Below are 16,499 nucleotides of genomic sequence, written 5' to 3' on the forward strand. Positions count from 1 at the left end.
AATTCACTCGCAAATATCCCGAAATCCAAATCAACCAACCCTGCAAGTCACAAAATAAAAATCAAGCATACAGGAAGCATCAAAAAGAGAAATGGGGCTCAAATACATAAAACGACTGATCGCATCGTTACAGTAAGATATGAGTCCTAAAAGAAATAGAAAAATATTGCATATGTATAGGAAAATATCGGAACTTCTCTGAAGGCCATTATTTTTTCTTTTACCGAGTAATTAAACAAATAGGATCAACAATCATTATTTCATAAACTTATAGTATTGTTTTCTTAAACTCTTTTTTTATAACAACTCAAACAGAACTTTCATATAAAATTTATGTATTTTAAAAAAAATTATAATTATGAAGATGGGGTATACCCACAAGGCACTTACTCTAAATATACTAATAGTATATATTGAAATAAGAGAGAAAAAAAGAATTGAAACAAAGGAGTAGCAAATACGAGCGTCTTTCTTTTTTCTTTCTTATTTTTCTTTTCCTCTCTCTTTGCTCACACATTCCAAAGGTAAAAATATTTATTAATGCCCTGTTAAAAGCAATCCCTCCTCTCCCCGCACTCTAATTCCGCAGAACAGTAAAATTAATTCTCCTAATAATCTTCTCTTATTCTTCTCTCCCTCTTTGCTAATTAACAAAGTCTAGGGTTTAAAAAATCAGTACGAAGTACTACTTGTTAATCTCCATTTCTTGAATCCTCCCTCTTCTAGCAGTGGTACAAATCGAGGTATGGTTTTTTTTTTTTTTTATATATATATATAAATTTTGGCCTATTTAACTTCCATGTTCTTACTATTTAGTAGTTTGCTTAAGTCATTACGTGCTTTAGTTTCGATTATTTTTTTCGGTTGAAACCGTTAGATTTTATTTTAAATTGTGTTAACTATTGAACTTTCTATATTTTATTGTATTTTGCTTGTTTTGACATTCAGCATAAAAGCTAACGGAAGTGATTGTTGCATGATGTACATACACAAGTGAACTAGAATCATGTGTTTAGCAACTCATTTTCTTGTACAACGTAGCTAAAAGAAGAGATCTTTTTCAGCATTTCATAAGTAGTTATGCTGCTTCTGAAAGAACAGACCTTTCTTTCAAGCTCAACAGAATCACTGAAAGATGATAGAGAAGTACTATTTTTACTCTTCTCAATCATGAAAGCTCAGATTAATATTGTTTGTAGAGAAATTCTTAATTTGAGGATTTGATCCCAGGACTTTGGTTCAGTGGTAAGGAGATAATATGGGGTTTGTGGATAGGGTGCATGTTACCCTGCTACTGACAATGAGCTTAGTATTTATGCGGGAGTTTAGTATACTCCCTGAAGTTTTGAACATGTGGGCTAACTGGGGTTGGGCAGGTTAATTTACAGGGGATTTCATGGTTATTTAAAAAGATTATAACTTCTTCTATTCATGAAAAAACAAAGCAAAAACTTTTGGGAACTATTGCAGATTTACAAATTAAAAAAAAAAAAAAATCCTATTGGAGCCTCAACATTATACATCTTAGAAATCCAATGTTATGAGTGAAGAAGAGCTTTTGTTGGTCTTCCCTAGTAAGTCCAGGCTTGCCGTATGCTTACCGTGCCTTGTCTTATAAAATTCAGATGTGGAGTTTTCGGATGAGTTCATATAATAATGTAAGTGAGAGCTCTCAAGTAAGTTTGCTTTCACTACACTTGTAAAATGCTTATAATAGTTTAATTCTAGGTATTCAGCTCCACTTGTGAATCAGTAGGTGTACCTTTTATTTTGCTATAATTCATTAGAAAAGCATATTTTAGAATTGGCAAAAGTGGTATCTGTATTTTCTGAGCAAATCATGTCATAGTAAGCTTTCCATCAACAAACTTATTATTCATCTCTTCTGCTTTGGAAGAGATTATTATTTTAATGTCTTGTTAGACCTCTTACTTGATGGTTTAGGACTGCATTCATATTTGGCTCATCCTTTTGCATTGGAGTGGACACTTCTTTTGAATTCTTCCTAAAAAATACAGGCACCATCATTGAAAGATGGTCTGGCTGTCATCTTCTATTTTTCTTGCTTGTTGGTTCATGAACCTCGGGTGTACCATTTTACTTTTGCATTATTTGATAATTTGTTTCCACGGCTTAGGCCTTCTGGGATATGTCAATCGTGTAGTTTGCGGTTCATCATTGGATTCAGATTAAGAATCCAATATTAATTTGCTTCAATAATCATAATCCAAATACCATATTCGTATATTTATATATCCCTATTGATGAATAGTGGTAAATCTGATTTAAACATATTAAGGAAAGAACACCTTGTGGTACACTTCCGTACGATCGGTTGCCATTTGAATATCCCAATAGTTCCTACAGGCTACAGCTTCCTGAGGATCAAGCTACACAACAAAACCATGCATGTCAACTTGTATAAGGAAAAGCCATTTGAGCTTGTGCAGAAATGATTTTCTCTTTACACTCAACCTATCCAATTCTTTTCTTAATTGGTCGCTTATCACATTGGTTCATGTCTATTGCTCATTATTGTTATGTTATTCCCCCTAGCAAGTTAGTCTCACATGTACCTAAATTTCCTGATTAGGAAAGGTTTGTTTCACTAGGCAGCATTATGAGGTGTCTTGAATCTTTTTTGGGGTGTCTTGAATTACACATCTCAAAATGTTCTCAGCTCTGGGCTGGATAAAGTAGCTGGGTCTTGCTGCATTCATTTGTTGCTCCAGGTGGATAAGGATTCAGATATGCTTCCTTGGCAGTAAAATTTTTTATTTTTTTTAATCGTTTTTCCTCTTTTTGCAGTCGTTATTTGTACTACTCTGCCTTATGGCACTATTAGAAAACTGATGGAGATAGGATAAAAATTTCCTGCCAGACAACGTTGTTCTTTTCTGTTCAAGCAATAACCCACTATAAAAAACATACTTTGGAAGGAAAAAAAGGGAGGTGGTGGGAGTGGAAGACAGAAAGAGGCAGTGTGTGAGGGAGAACTGACTTGTCTACTCTATGTGGTGAAAGTGTCATTGTGGTATATGTGACTAAGCACTGTATGTGAATGGGATTTGCGGTATTTCTCAATAAATGGAGTGGCGTTTGAGGTGTTGCATATATTCTTTTCTTGTGAAGAAAGGATATAACTGTTCCACAAATTTGAATGATAGATAAATCTGTTGGATGTTTAGTGACACTGTGATAGTATGTGTCTTGTTTCGCCCACAACTTCCCACAATTCCCCTTACCCAGATCAACTGAGTCCTTCTTAGCCTGGGTAAGCTAGGATTATATTGACCATAAAGCTATAAATTGTTGTCTCTCCTTGTAACACTTAATCTTCTATTCATATGCTTTAGAGAATTGCGATATTAGGCTTATTTCAAGATGTTGGTGCCAGTATAATCTATTCTCTCTTTTTTTATCTTCTAAACATGTTTCTTTTCCAATTGCTCTTTTTTGGGGACTCTTCTACACATGTTTACATGTAAAAAGCTCAACTCCAATTTCCTCTATGTGCCAGTTAACTATTACAGCCATAGTTTTAACTTACCATTTTGGAACACTGTACTGACTCAACTTTAACTTGGAATCATGCAGTTCCTTGCGTATTGCGTCCTCCTTCCGAATTAACTGTTCACCTTTTTTCCCCGAGTGGTTCCGTATTGAAAAGAAGGGATACTTTAGGTCATTTTAGTCTTGCCAAGTCAGGCGGATGTCATATCTTTAATATTAATAATTATTCCGCGTCAAAATAAGAAGCTGATCTTTCCAGGCAGGTACTACATAAGACTAGCAGGAAGGAATTCAGATAGTGGCATTTCTGAAAATGAGTGAAGCTATTCAAGGGAACAGCTCCTACACTGCAGTAACTCTTCCTGTGAAGCGAGGGCGGGGTCGCCCACGCAAGGATCACAACCTAAAGCGTGTAAAAACTGTTCAATTTCCACCAGGGTTTGAACAAGTAAAAGCGAACCAACCCCGGCAAGTAGATACAGTTAATGTTGCAAATGATGGGATGATAGGTCGGGCTGTTACAGGTGTCGTTGAAGCTGCATTTGATGCTGGTTATTTGCTCAGTGTTCGGATTGGTGACTCCAATACAAATTTCAGGGGTGTTGTCTTTAGGCCAGGGCATTTTGATCCTGTCACAGCAGAAAATGACGTAGCACCACATGTTCAGATGATTAAGAGGAATGAAATTCATCTACCCATTAGAAACCAAGTTCAGGTACATGGCCATGATCAGTCTTTAAAGAGCGGTCAGTTGACTGTATTACCTCCAACAACAGCTCCTTCTGTCCCTTCAGTGGGAGCCCGCGGCGCAGTTGTTCCTGTTGTCCTTCAACCTGTCAATCCGACCAATGGATTGCCACCTACTATGAAAGCTCCTCCAACTTCATCCCAAGCTGCTTATATGGGAGCTCTGAAGGAGAGAGGTGTGCAGAATGTTGCGCCTTTGGCTACGCTTCCACCTGATGGATCACAAACCACTAGTAAGGTAACTCAAGTCAGCGTCCAAGAAGCGATGGTGACTGGGCATAATGGAGATGGTTCCTTTGGCGAGGGAGCAACATTGGTGCAACAGAAGGAGGTTAAGCCAATTGTATCAAACAACATAGGTAAACCTGTTGAAGTGACCAGGGGGATTCAAGGTTCTCTGTTATCACCAGATATGAACACTAAAGATTATGAGGCCTCTCATAAGTTTTCTGCAGCAGGAAACTTGAGTGTTGTCCCTGAACGAGACATTGGTGACATGAATGAGCTTCCCTCGATGGAACCAAGTGACGCGGTAAATTCCCCTCTTCCTACCCAGGCTACATCTGTTCCAAAACCATTGATGAATTATGGGATTGGCAGGATGACAGAGCTTTTACAGGTAAAATAGAATAACTTGCACTGTTCGTTTTAATTCTGGAATATTGAATGTAAATCCTGAAAGAATTTCCTGATTGAAGGCGGTGCAGGAAAATATGATGGAGAACCAGGAGCTTCGTGCTGGGGGATCAGCCATGGGCCTTGGCAAAGAGTTTGTTAGAACGACAAGTCCAAGAACTGATGGTAACAAAGAGAAATCAGGTGTTCAGTAAGGGAGACGACCCTGAATCTGATCTTTGATGTCACAGATCCCCTAGCCAGATCGACCTTTATAGCACATACAGATGTGATGTAGTTCAACTGCTTCTAAAGTTGTACCTCATCTCCGTGGAATGACATATGTGGGGCGTAAAAAAGGCCAAAAATTGGGAAGTGTTGGCAGTTGAGAAAGCGGCTTGGGTAGCATCTTTAGGTCCTGTTGTAGTTATTTTGTTAATTTGTTTAGACAAAAAAATTAGATTTTCTTTAGGTGGTATGATGAACAAATTGTCTAAAATGCTAACTTTTTTCATGTTTGAGGACAGGCACTCCCAGCCCACATTCTATTTGACAAAAAAAAAAATGTGTAGGATCGGAGAGGAGATGACCTTTCAATTTTGTGTCATTTTAGAACTGTGTTCCCCTCTAAATATACTTAAATATTTAATGGATTCCTTAATACCAACTGGTGTTGTCTCCTCACTATGTAGATGCATGCTCCAATTACTGAGAGAGTCCTGCACGAGACAGTTTTTTTACTGGTTCTTGTTCTCTACTCTCCCTCCCTTTTTTTTTTTTTGGGTTCCCATGAGCCGCTTTTTAATGTGTTCGCCTTCTTTTCCATTCGGGAGGATCATGGGGTTCTCCCACCATGCATCTCCGGGGTGCAACTGTTCAATCAAAGTAGTCAGAACGGGAACCACAAAAACTCCACAAATAGGGCTTTCTACTGGTGTAGTAATTTTGATTGCGCAAGTTGATTTTCCACCTATTTTTAAGACAGTATTTGGCCATTTCATAAAGGACATATACATGATTCTTGCTATAGCAAACAACATTACCAAATATGCAAATCCAACAGTTACAACTTGTTCAAGGCGATCATTCTGTTAATGAGACTGGTTGGCAGTTTCCATTCAACTTCTGCATAAATCACATGATCTTTCCAAATATCTAATCATAATTTTCCAGAAAGCTTCTCTATTATTTATTTTCTTTCAAGACTAAAAAGGATAAGTCCATAACCACATTTGGTCCTCGACACAATAGTAGCTGGCAACGGTGACAGTCAACAACACAGCAGTTTTCTCACAGTAGCTGCTCCTATCAAGATGAAGATAATAGGACTGTATACCATATAACTGAGAAGTTTGCTGGGATAGCAAAAGAAAGAACAGTCTTTGTGGCAATTATAACTTACTGCTTGAGCAAAAAGCTTCTACAAATTACAACAGTAAAATAGCTAGTGCAGTACATATGTCGACCAACAGTAAAAGATTGTTTCGGGATCTATGAAGTTTTGCAAACAGAACGAATCATCTAAACTACTAGTAATATTTACACTTAAAACTAAGTCTGCTTTGGCATACTAGTTAGTCGGTATTCTTTTCCCATGCTCTTTCAGTATAACGCTAACTCATAAATACAAGTGATATCTTGTCAAAGCCAACCTGCTGGCCTGTAAAGCATTCAACAAGCCATGGAAGAACATCTCTTGTACATATACCTTAAACCACAGCAAGATAGTTGCCCATTGAAATCCTTGTCAACAACTTAGTGGCCTGTAATATTTTGGAGGCATAGATGGGCACTTTTCATTCATATGGGGGTATATATCCATTGTATTGTATCCAGGCAGTTCCATCCGGTACTTCCCTCGAATTTGGCAGAAAGGGAGCTTCACTGTCTCATCCGCGTTGCACCACTTAGGCAACCGATTTGGATCGTCTTCAAAAAACTTGAGTGAGTAAGCATCCTTTATCTGCACTTAAGAACAAGTGACAACTTAAGACACACTACCTCCTGAAACCATGGAATTGTTTTTAATTAAATCTGCTTTTGGTGGCGGGGGATTTGGCAGACTCCTAACAGTTTATTAGGAGTAATACCTCAATGGAATTCGATATAAGACTATATGCCTTTGAGTTGAGATGCACCTAAATGGTCGACAGAGATTAAAACACAGTCAAAGAAACATCTTCAAAAATAGATAAAAACTACTTCTCCAGCCTACTCTATATTTCCTATTTCACCTCTTCACATATTCTATTGAATAGGTTGAAGCACTTTCTTTCACTAATTGTTGATGCAAGAATACTTATACGTGCGTGTGTGCACGCGCACACGCGCGTACAGAAGTAGGTCCAAGATAGAAAATAGACAAGGTTTTGATAGCATAAAGGTGGGACCCTTTGCTAGCTAGTTTGTAATAAAAACATTGCAGTAGTAAAGGTATGGGGGAAATTATTTTTTTAAAGTAAACCATGTAAACTTTTTCGTATAACCCAAGAACAAAACTAAAACAGTTGACACAGGGGAAGTAACTAGAATGGCATGGACTAACCAAAATATATACATGGTAGGCATATGTGAATAGTAGGACAGGATAAGCAAAAGATACTTCACTAGTGCTATGTGCCTATGCCCAAGGATTTAAAAGAAAAAAATACTAGTTTCAGATTCTACCAATTAATGCACCACAGTGCTAAGGCAAACAACTGAAAGGCAAACCATCCTGCCCCTGAAATGGAACTTCAAAATTCATCTAACGAACTCACCGTGAATTCTGTAACCTGGATCGAACCTGCAAATGGACCAAATAGTCCTGCTTCCTTATACATTTCAAGAATAAAAGCAACACAGGACGTTGATTTCCCATCAGTATAAACCCAGTCATCCTGCTCTGGGATAGTCAACAATTTGGCAAAAGATGATCCACGCTTTTCAACTTCGACAAGAATATCTGGAAGACCAAGGCCCTGCACGCACACAAAATCAGTTCCTCATTCAACATTTAATTGTCAATCTTATCAGATGTACGGCACAAGCCTACACTCACTTTGGCTTTTTGCTTGAGAATTTTGGCACAATGATTTTAACCAAACCATTTTGCAATTCTAGGGTAAACTATAGTTATGCCATTGAGCTTTGTTCATTTCTTAGTAATTTGCTCAACTTATTAAACCAGCTATTCAATGGATGCACGTATTATCTTAGGTGAACAGCTTCTCTTAGTGTATTTTGTCCACTGTCTCAATAAATAGAGGCGGTTCACTAATTTGATAAAACAGATATGACCTGAGTTCCAAGTCGCTTGTTTAAGGCTTCATTCCACATGTTAGCAGCATATGCAGGCTGTAATTGATTCCAAACAGTCATGACAGAAGCAACCTGTACCGAGCAAAATATATCAACAGCAAACTAGAGCTGGTAAAATTTCACAAATGCAACAAACTGAAGAGGGATAAAGCAATCCAGTAGCACTATTTGAAGTACAAACGCTAAGCACCAACATTATCCACTTTATATTCGAAGTTCGTCATTTTTCTGCATTCCGCTCAAAACAGCTGTCCTCTCTATCCATGCCTCCCACTCTATCCTCATCATTCTTCTTGTGTTCAATCTTCTTTCATACATCTCTAAAGTAATTAAACGCGCTGGCATCATCATATGAAATCTTTATGTTCTTCACGAAAACACATCAATATAATTGTGCACAATTTTATATTTTCAACCCCCACTGACCGCAATGGTTTCTTTTAGCAATTGAGAGTCCGATTATTTTCCATGAAATCAATTTGACATCAATTCTCTGCCAAATTGATATGACACGAACCTTCCTTCTGATGGACTTTAAAAAATCACAAGATAATAAACCTCTTACTCTCTGCTCAAGTACACATGCGTACTATGTGGAGTTATATTGAAAACTTGAGTCGTGTTAAAAGGTTTCAGCAATCAAATGCAGCTCCATGAGAATTCCAAAGGTAACATTATACTAAAATTCAACTAAATTAATGACATCTTGTAAAAAATCAACATAGTGTCAACACATCAAAACCTGACCAGCAATTTTGAGACCCAATAAGAAATTTGAAAACCAATTTTATTTGGGTATAATTTACAATCAGTGCTCAACGGTCTGCTTGAAAAAAGCAATAATTGGGTGATAAGGGTCCTTTGCTATTCAATTTTTTTTATGAACTTTCGTAACCCCCCCCCCCCTTCCCACCCCACAACCCCCCAAAGGATGCTATTTACATGTTCATACTTTGAGGCATCGAACAACTAACTATTTTATCCTTAAGCCAAGCATTGGAACATTGTCCACTATCTTTTCAGACCACAATTCCTTTTCATAACACGTTCAGAATATCTTTCTTTTCCGACACTTTCGCATCCACCCTTTCATAGGCCTCAATTTCTAGCTTCAACTGATTTTTAAATGGGCTATCATCCATGATTTTGCTCTCTTCACAATTGCTAATCAGTGCTAATCAAAGGCTTCTAAGTTCTAACCACACAAGCTAGTCTCACATGATTGGACTTGGTGCTTAAGATCTCCTAGACTTTAGGCAAATTCAAACGATTTGGTTTAGGCTCATACAGCATATAAGCTCGACAACCACTTTTACTTCTGTCGAGTCACACATCGGCATAAGATGGGTAACTTGGACTCCTTATATAGTCTTGGGTAATCCTCACCTCATAAGCTAGCTTTTCGGGTTGAGTTAGGCCCAAGGTCTAGTTAACATGGTATCAAAGCCAGGCCCATCTCATTATTTACCCGATATTGGCCCCCAATCTTATATTGTCCACACTCTAGTTGTCCAGTCCTGGGCGTGCAGGGGGTGTTGAGTCCCACATCGGCTTAAGATGGGTAACTTGGACTCCTTATATGTTCTCGGGCAAACTCACCTCATGAGCTAGCTTTTGGGGTTAAGTTAGGCCCAAGGTCCATTTAACAACTTCAAGAGCGGTGTTAGCAAAGGCTCATTTAAGGCGCGCTTAAGCCCTGAAGCTCAGAAAAGCTCAAGGAGGGCGATTCGCCTAGCTTTAGTTGCGCTTCAGTATAAGGCAAGGCACTAAGGCATGCGCCTAATTTCCCATGAGTTCTCTCTTGAATCAAGTGGCACTAAACAAAAACTATTATAAAAAATAAGGGGTCGTTTGGTAGGAGGTATTAGAAAAAATAATGCAAGCATTAGCTTTGTGCAGTACTAATACCTTGTTTGGTACAATTTTTGTGTATAACTAATACTTGTATTAGTTATAAATCATACTTGGTATTATCCTACGTATAAGTAATGCATAGAAAACCATGACATTAGTAATACCAAGGATATTAATGCATGCACTGGTATGGTTAAAGACAAAATTGTCCTTAAAGTCCCATAAAGCTAGAGAATATGGAGGGCGTTTTTGCAAACAACTATTTTTCTTAAAATTATGCAATGCATTATCATTTTTAATACACCACACCAAACAGTAGATAAGAAATAATATCTGCATAACTAATGCTTGCATTACTAATCCCTGCATTACAAATACACCTTATTCCGCACTATTATTATACATCCTACCAAACGACCCCTAAGTGTTTAGCTGCTAAGGGGAACATTATGAATGAAATTGTTACTTAGTTCTTGAATTACATATAAATTTTTATTTATTTCCTTCATTGCACCTTTTTTAACTAAAGCTCACACTTTAAGCGCACTTTGCACTTAAAGCCCAAATAGACCTAGAGCGCTTTTTAGATCTTTTCGCCTTTGACAACACTGTTCAAGAGTAAGTAAGCATGAGTTTCATAGGGTCGTGTTGATTTATTTAGTACATAAGGACTGTTTTTCTTCTTACTCTTACTCCAAACTCTAACTAAGAACCTAGAATAAATGCTAATCACTTATTTCAGTTCACACGTCTAGAATCTTAGAAGTCCCGGTCAAAAACAATCTTTATCTGAAAGAACATAGCTCAATGCTTAAGCCCAAGCAGAATTTGATTGAAGTGGCAAATGCAAAGAATTACAAAGTAAAAGGATTATTAAGTGGTTGCGGAAGGAAAAACTTCAAAGTAATAAAGCAAGAATAAAATTGGCCCAACTATGGATAAACAGTGCATACCAGATGAGCATCCAAGGGAGAGGGGTAATTTCCGTCGAGTGTGTCTATCCAGCTAAATATTAAGTTGTGGAAACCATAAGGTTTGCCGACCATGCTTCGTGCATATTCCCAAGCAGCAGTCTCATTAAACTTGGCGCGGAGATCAGGATGCAAAGGGAGCAATGCAATATGTGGATTGGAATCATCTTTTGTCAGCTCAAACTCCCACCATTCCTCCCACGGTAAAATAGCAATTATATCTTCTCCCTGAAAGTAGATACACAAACAAGTTGGTCCGTAATTTAACATAATCATGTTAATATCCATGCTTAAGAGTTCTTATTTGGTTCAATCACAGCTCCATGGGCGAAGCCAATGTGTTGATTATAGGTTCAGCCGAACCCAGTAACTTTGATTCGAAACATGTATTTCTCTTAAAGATTCGTTGAATATATACAAAGTATTAATTTAAAACTGAGTAACTTAAAAGAACTAGAATCCTGAACTCATAAACTTCATACCCTAGCTTTGTCTCTACCCACCTCCAACCTTCCCGGGGAGTTTGGTTCAACCACTACCTGACATTACCCCACTCACACAATTTCGAACACCGAGTTATGACTACTTCATCTGATGAAAGATGTTGCAAGCTTTGTAATGGGGTCACGTCATTTTGATATGATAGCGACACAACATGGTAGTTGAACTCAGCACTATCACATAGTCTTACCAATGCTTTAAGTTGTATGCTCTGTATATGCATCACTAGACAGACCACAACCTGAAAACACCCCATGTTACCCCCGCCTGAAGTTATTCAACTTGATTTGGAGTATCGAGTAATGTCTATTGCACCTGCATCAAGGTGCTTATTTTCACAAGCTATAGAACCAATTGATCTTTTAAAATCTAACAAGCCATATCTCCAAGATATTTATTCTTAGCGGCTAACTAGATATAGGATTGACTGCTAACTACACCTTAAAGATATTCCAACAAGTAAAAGATAGGAGAAAAATAGTAGCAAAGAAAGTTGAATTCTAGCTATGTCGTAATATTTGAACTCAAAATTTGTTATAAAAGAAAAGCTAGCGAGTAAGAAGCTACAGAGAAAAGAAAAAGGTTTAAACTCTTAAAGAAATCCTCTTTTTTCCTTTACCTCCGTGACATAAATAAATTTTTTCCTCCCAACTGTTCTTTAAACATAATGACTCTCTCAAACCCAGTTATGCTAACTCAGTAATGTTTGATGGAAATGCACTAATATCATTGCATCTCATGTGGGAAAAGCTCAAAAACACAAAAAATGAAGAGGAGCATTTTTCCATCTTCAACTTAATGAACCCCATAATCTGAATGCATGGCACAGTTAATATATGAAATTAAAGATGCAATAACGAAAGAAGCCTATAAAATTTAACATATGTGCTTCTGTAAAAGGAAGGCATATTCATTCACCTTACTTCGGCGTATAAAAAAGTCGAAGATATTATCTTAAACAAGAGACTGCAACTTCTCTCAGAGCTGCCAACCCACAAACCATGATAAATCATAAACAACCCCACAAGCTTGCAACAATCAGATAGACATACGTGGATTTATTTTGGAAATATACAAAAAGGGATACTTTCGTCTCTTTCCTTCTCCGACCAATACGTTTGTTGCTGAAGTGGTTTTTGGTGCATGTAACATAAGAGTTCGGGGAACCACATTATCCTAAAATCAGCCTTTGCTCCCAATGATCAAAAGTACCATCATGTGAAAGCAAGAAAAAAAAGTTGTTTTAAAAGTACCTTATCATTCTCGTTTCCAGATTCTCCAACCCACAGCTTTCCTTCAGCATCCCTCAAGCAAACAGCAGAATGGCCAGCATAAGCTCCAGTTACCCATTTCTCCAACGTCTCAAAACCACCCCAGCGACCTCTAATTTTTGATATTGCAAGAAAATCCCCGGAATGTATGTCATCAGTAGTAAGGTTGCTGACCCATGGTTGAGGACGTTGGTCAAATGAAGCACCCATATGTTTCTTCAGAAATCCAATATTTGAGTTTTCACCCCATCCGGTGTTTGTGAACAAAGGGAAAACATCCCATAATGCTGAAAGGGTTCCTAACATTCCTGCTTGCATAAGGAAAATTGAGACGCCTTTACGTTTCACCTGTTCCAATTTGCATTTTAGAGTCTATAACAACTTCATGCTTACATTAATGCCCATGTAGTTTATTTTACGAAATGACCGCAACTCACATATTCTAGCTCAGCTTGAGACTCCCACTCCTTGACTTCAAGAGTATGCTCACGTGATAAAACGTAGTAATCCCATGTCACACGATATGGTGTCGCAAAGATGTAAAGGTCCATACAAGTGTAACTGTGTGCATTGCTGACCTGCATAATAATAGGAGAGACTATTAGTTAATGAAAAAATACAACAATCTCTTCGGACCATGAAAATTATTAGTTAATCAGAACATTATTTAATCTTTAAATTAATCAACTACTCCCTCCCTTTTGTTTTATACGGTAGTATTAGAAAGATAATAAGATTTTTGGCACATATAAAAAGTACCATTAGAATTTGTGGTCTTAAACATGTCATGACATTCATATGGCTACGAGTGCACGCCATTAAGGGAAAAGTGGGAAAGGTGTTATTCTTTTTGGATCAGACTAAAAAAGAAAGGGCAATATAAAATGAAAATGTATACTTAGTCAACATATATAGAGGAGGGAACCTAAGAAATGAGAAGCTCAAGAGTACTAATCTATGGAGCACTGCAGCTATTGAAGTACAGGCGGCCAAAACTTCTTAACTAATTTTTGGAAACTGATCCAGTGCAGCTGTTAATAGATTTCGAAGATCATGCAACGCCACAACAGAGACACAACATGTCCCAAACTTATTAACAACTGTAGTAAAAGAGTTGTTTAGCATCAGAAGGAGACAACTTAAATTTCAAGCAATAACTTCCTTAGCCTCAACTAGTTTAATATCAAGGGAGATCAAGACAATAATTGTTATATGGACCAAGGCAACCCAACAAAGAGAAGGAAATTGATCGATAAAAAAAACCCTGATCTAACAAGAAAGACTGGAGGTTGAAGCAATGTCAAACGCGACAAGCGAAAGAAAAAAGAAGAAGCAATGAAATATGTTAAGACACAAAGGCACGAGTAGCATTAGAGACCACTGCTCTAGATTCCTTGAATGCAACACTTGACAAGAACACATCACCAACCCCATGTCACAATTAATCATTTCAACATCAATCATAATTCAGTGGGGAGAAATAACCACCTAAACATCCAATACCTCAAAAAAAGTGCAACTGCTGGATACTCAACTGCAGGAGACTACCCTAAGTGACCAAGTTGAAGCCATCTTCTACAACCATGACCAACTAAAAGGCCTTTTTATCCTCAACAATAGCAAGATTATAGAGGATAGGAGGACAAACAGACAGAGAAACAACAAAAACGGAAAAAAAAAAAAAAAAAACACAAGGCGAGCACCTATGTTCACTGTGATCTCTTTTTTCCTATGTTTATATATACTTCCTTTACTTTCAATTTGTTTAGGCTACTTTTTTAAGAATATTATTTGACTTGAGATTCAAAGTTTTGCGGACTTTGCTAGGATGTATCACTCACACACGATTCGACCTACATCCATCGACCGAGCTTGATACGATCCAAAAATTAGTCTGGGCTTCCTCAACATCAGTTCCTTTAGCGGTTCAAGATCCATCCAAGTTTCTAACACTAGATTATATATGTAACATACCAAAATGTTTTAGACCTCTCTCGGTCTTTTGGCTAAGATCATTTTACGTCCCGAAATGTTTTTGTTAGTCCCATTCAATATTTACTGACCAATACAAAATCTTTAAATAACTTCAGCTAGAAACATTGATATTTGCATCTGCTCTAAGCTCAAGATATTTACTACCATAAACGAAAATGCTAACCAAGAAGACAAGATAACATAAATTAATGCAAAGACTGGCATTTTATACATGACAGTTCAACAGCAGAGATTCAAATAATAGTGTTATTTATATAAAAGTCAATATTTACAGGTCCATACATATGACAAGTCCATATAGCAAAGAATGAAGCTTAACTCCCACCTAGTTTTCCATCTTTTTCACAACCAAAGCAACAGATATCTAGCAGCAAAAAATATTCAAAAAGAAACTGCAAGGTTTCTGCATAATAACGAAATATGCAAATTACCAGACCATATTTCCAATAAATATTAACTCAAAAGATACCCACACTGCAGAAGAAATATACTAGCAAATAAGAGCAAGTTTATCACAATAATGAAAGTAAAATCTCTGAATAGGCTAAACTCGATACCAAAGTTCCAACTCCAAACTACCCAGAAACTCTAGAGAATATTCATGGCAAAAACCTCCTAAAACCAAAACTTCTACTCCCTTCATCCCAGTTTATGTGAAGGTAAAAGAATTTGACTTTAGACTTTTGCCTAATGAGATTGTTTTATACCCACACAAATAATGTATTTCAGACCACAAGATTCATAAAACTATTTTTTCAGTTTTAACCTCCATGCCCAGTCAAGCATCAATTTAGGATGGAAGAAGTAATTAATAAGCTGAAACATCAAAATAAAAGGAAAAAATAACTGCCCATTTCAAGAACAAATGATAAAGTTGCAAAAAAACAGATTTTTGAGGGGTAAAAAAGAACCTTGATATGGACGGTGCCACCGCCAAACTGACTTCCAGTCTTGTTGTGAAGCTCCAACCAGGCAGTATTCTTGTAAAAGCAAGCACCTTTCCATTCAAGGGTATTATTATTTGATATTGAAGCAGCCCCCATAAAAGAGGGCAACAGGTCTACAGCACTGTAGAGGGAGTTGACAATAGGCCATGAAACTTTTCCAGGTAATAATGGCAGAACATCTTTTACATGAAATAGTGACTTTGACCCATATATTTGACATGGAAAGAAACAAGAAAAAATCAAGACACTGAATAAAAATTGGGTCTTGAAGAAAACCGCCATGGCTGTGTTGTGTGGAAGCTAGGTACGGGGTATTGTAATTGTGGGGTCAAGATGGTTAATAAGGAAAGGGTTGCCACAGAATCAAGTTACTATCATTTAATATAAACTTCAACAGAAATTAAATTTTGCAGACGGTCTATTTGATTAGTTAGTTCCATATGGTTATTGATATTTTCAAGAAAGAGTCAGTTTTTAGTTCCGTCAAGTTATCAATTTTTCCTCTTTTCGGCTGTATTTTCATAATTGGTTTCTAATTTTAGTTTATCCAATTCCTAAGTTACGTCCACGTCATAGCTATTGCTGACATCCTCGGACACTTTTGTTGTTGTAAATAATAAACTGAATAGGAGTAATATTTTTGTACTTGTTATTATCTTTGTCTTAACAAATACTCCAAAAAAAACAAAGTTTTTTATTCCTGAAACCCCAAAGCATTGCATTGTAGTTGTGAATGTGGTGGATGGCTTTGTTGCAAGAAACGTCTCTGTCATTACAATAATCTA

General features: G+C 37.1%; 2 protein-coding genes across 7 annotated transcripts; one reads left to right on the forward strand and one right to left on the reverse strand.

Annotated features, from left to right (window-relative positions):
* Positions 426 to 5,542, forward strand: LOC109226702. 6 transcript variants are annotated; one of them, XM_019391538.1, is made up of 4 exons: positions 496 to 743; positions 1,626 to 1,676; positions 3,773 to 4,879; positions 4,959 to 5,538. In XM_019391538.1, the coding sequence occupies exons 3-4, from the start codon at positions 3,827 to 3,829 to the stop codon at positions 5,088 to 5,090; spliced, it is 1,185 nt and encodes a 394-aa protein (XP_019247083.1). In that variant the 5' UTR covers positions 496 to 743; positions 1,626 to 1,676; positions 3,773 to 3,826; the 3' UTR covers positions 5,091 to 5,538. The 6 variants fall into 6 exon arrangements, with proteins under 6 accessions (XP_019247082.1, XP_019247086.1, XP_019247083.1 ...); XM_019391539.1 differs by having other exon boundaries at positions 1,626 to 1,658; XM_019391537.1 differs by lacking the exon at positions 1,626 to 1,676 and having other exon boundaries at positions 426 to 743.
* On the reverse strand, positions 6,196 to 16,145 carry LOC109226703. The gene is made up of 7 exons (XM_019391542.1): positions 15,679 to 16,145; positions 13,210 to 13,350; positions 12,755 to 13,120; positions 10,983 to 11,228; positions 8,155 to 8,247; positions 7,635 to 7,835; positions 6,196 to 6,838 (listed from the first exon to the last, which is right to left on the reverse strand). Exons 1-7 carry the CDS (start codon positions 15,994 to 15,996, stop codon positions 6,623 to 6,625), a joined length of 1,581 nt encoding a protein of 526 aa, XP_019247087.1. The 5' UTR covers positions 15,997 to 16,145; the 3' UTR covers positions 6,196 to 6,622.

The sequence above is a fragment of the Nicotiana attenuata genome, chromosome 6 (genome assembly GCF_001879085.1).
Source record: "Nicotiana attenuata strain UT chromosome 6, NIATTr2, whole genome shotgun sequence".
NCBI lineage: Eukaryota > Viridiplantae > Streptophyta > Magnoliopsida > Solanales > Solanaceae > Nicotiana > Nicotiana attenuata.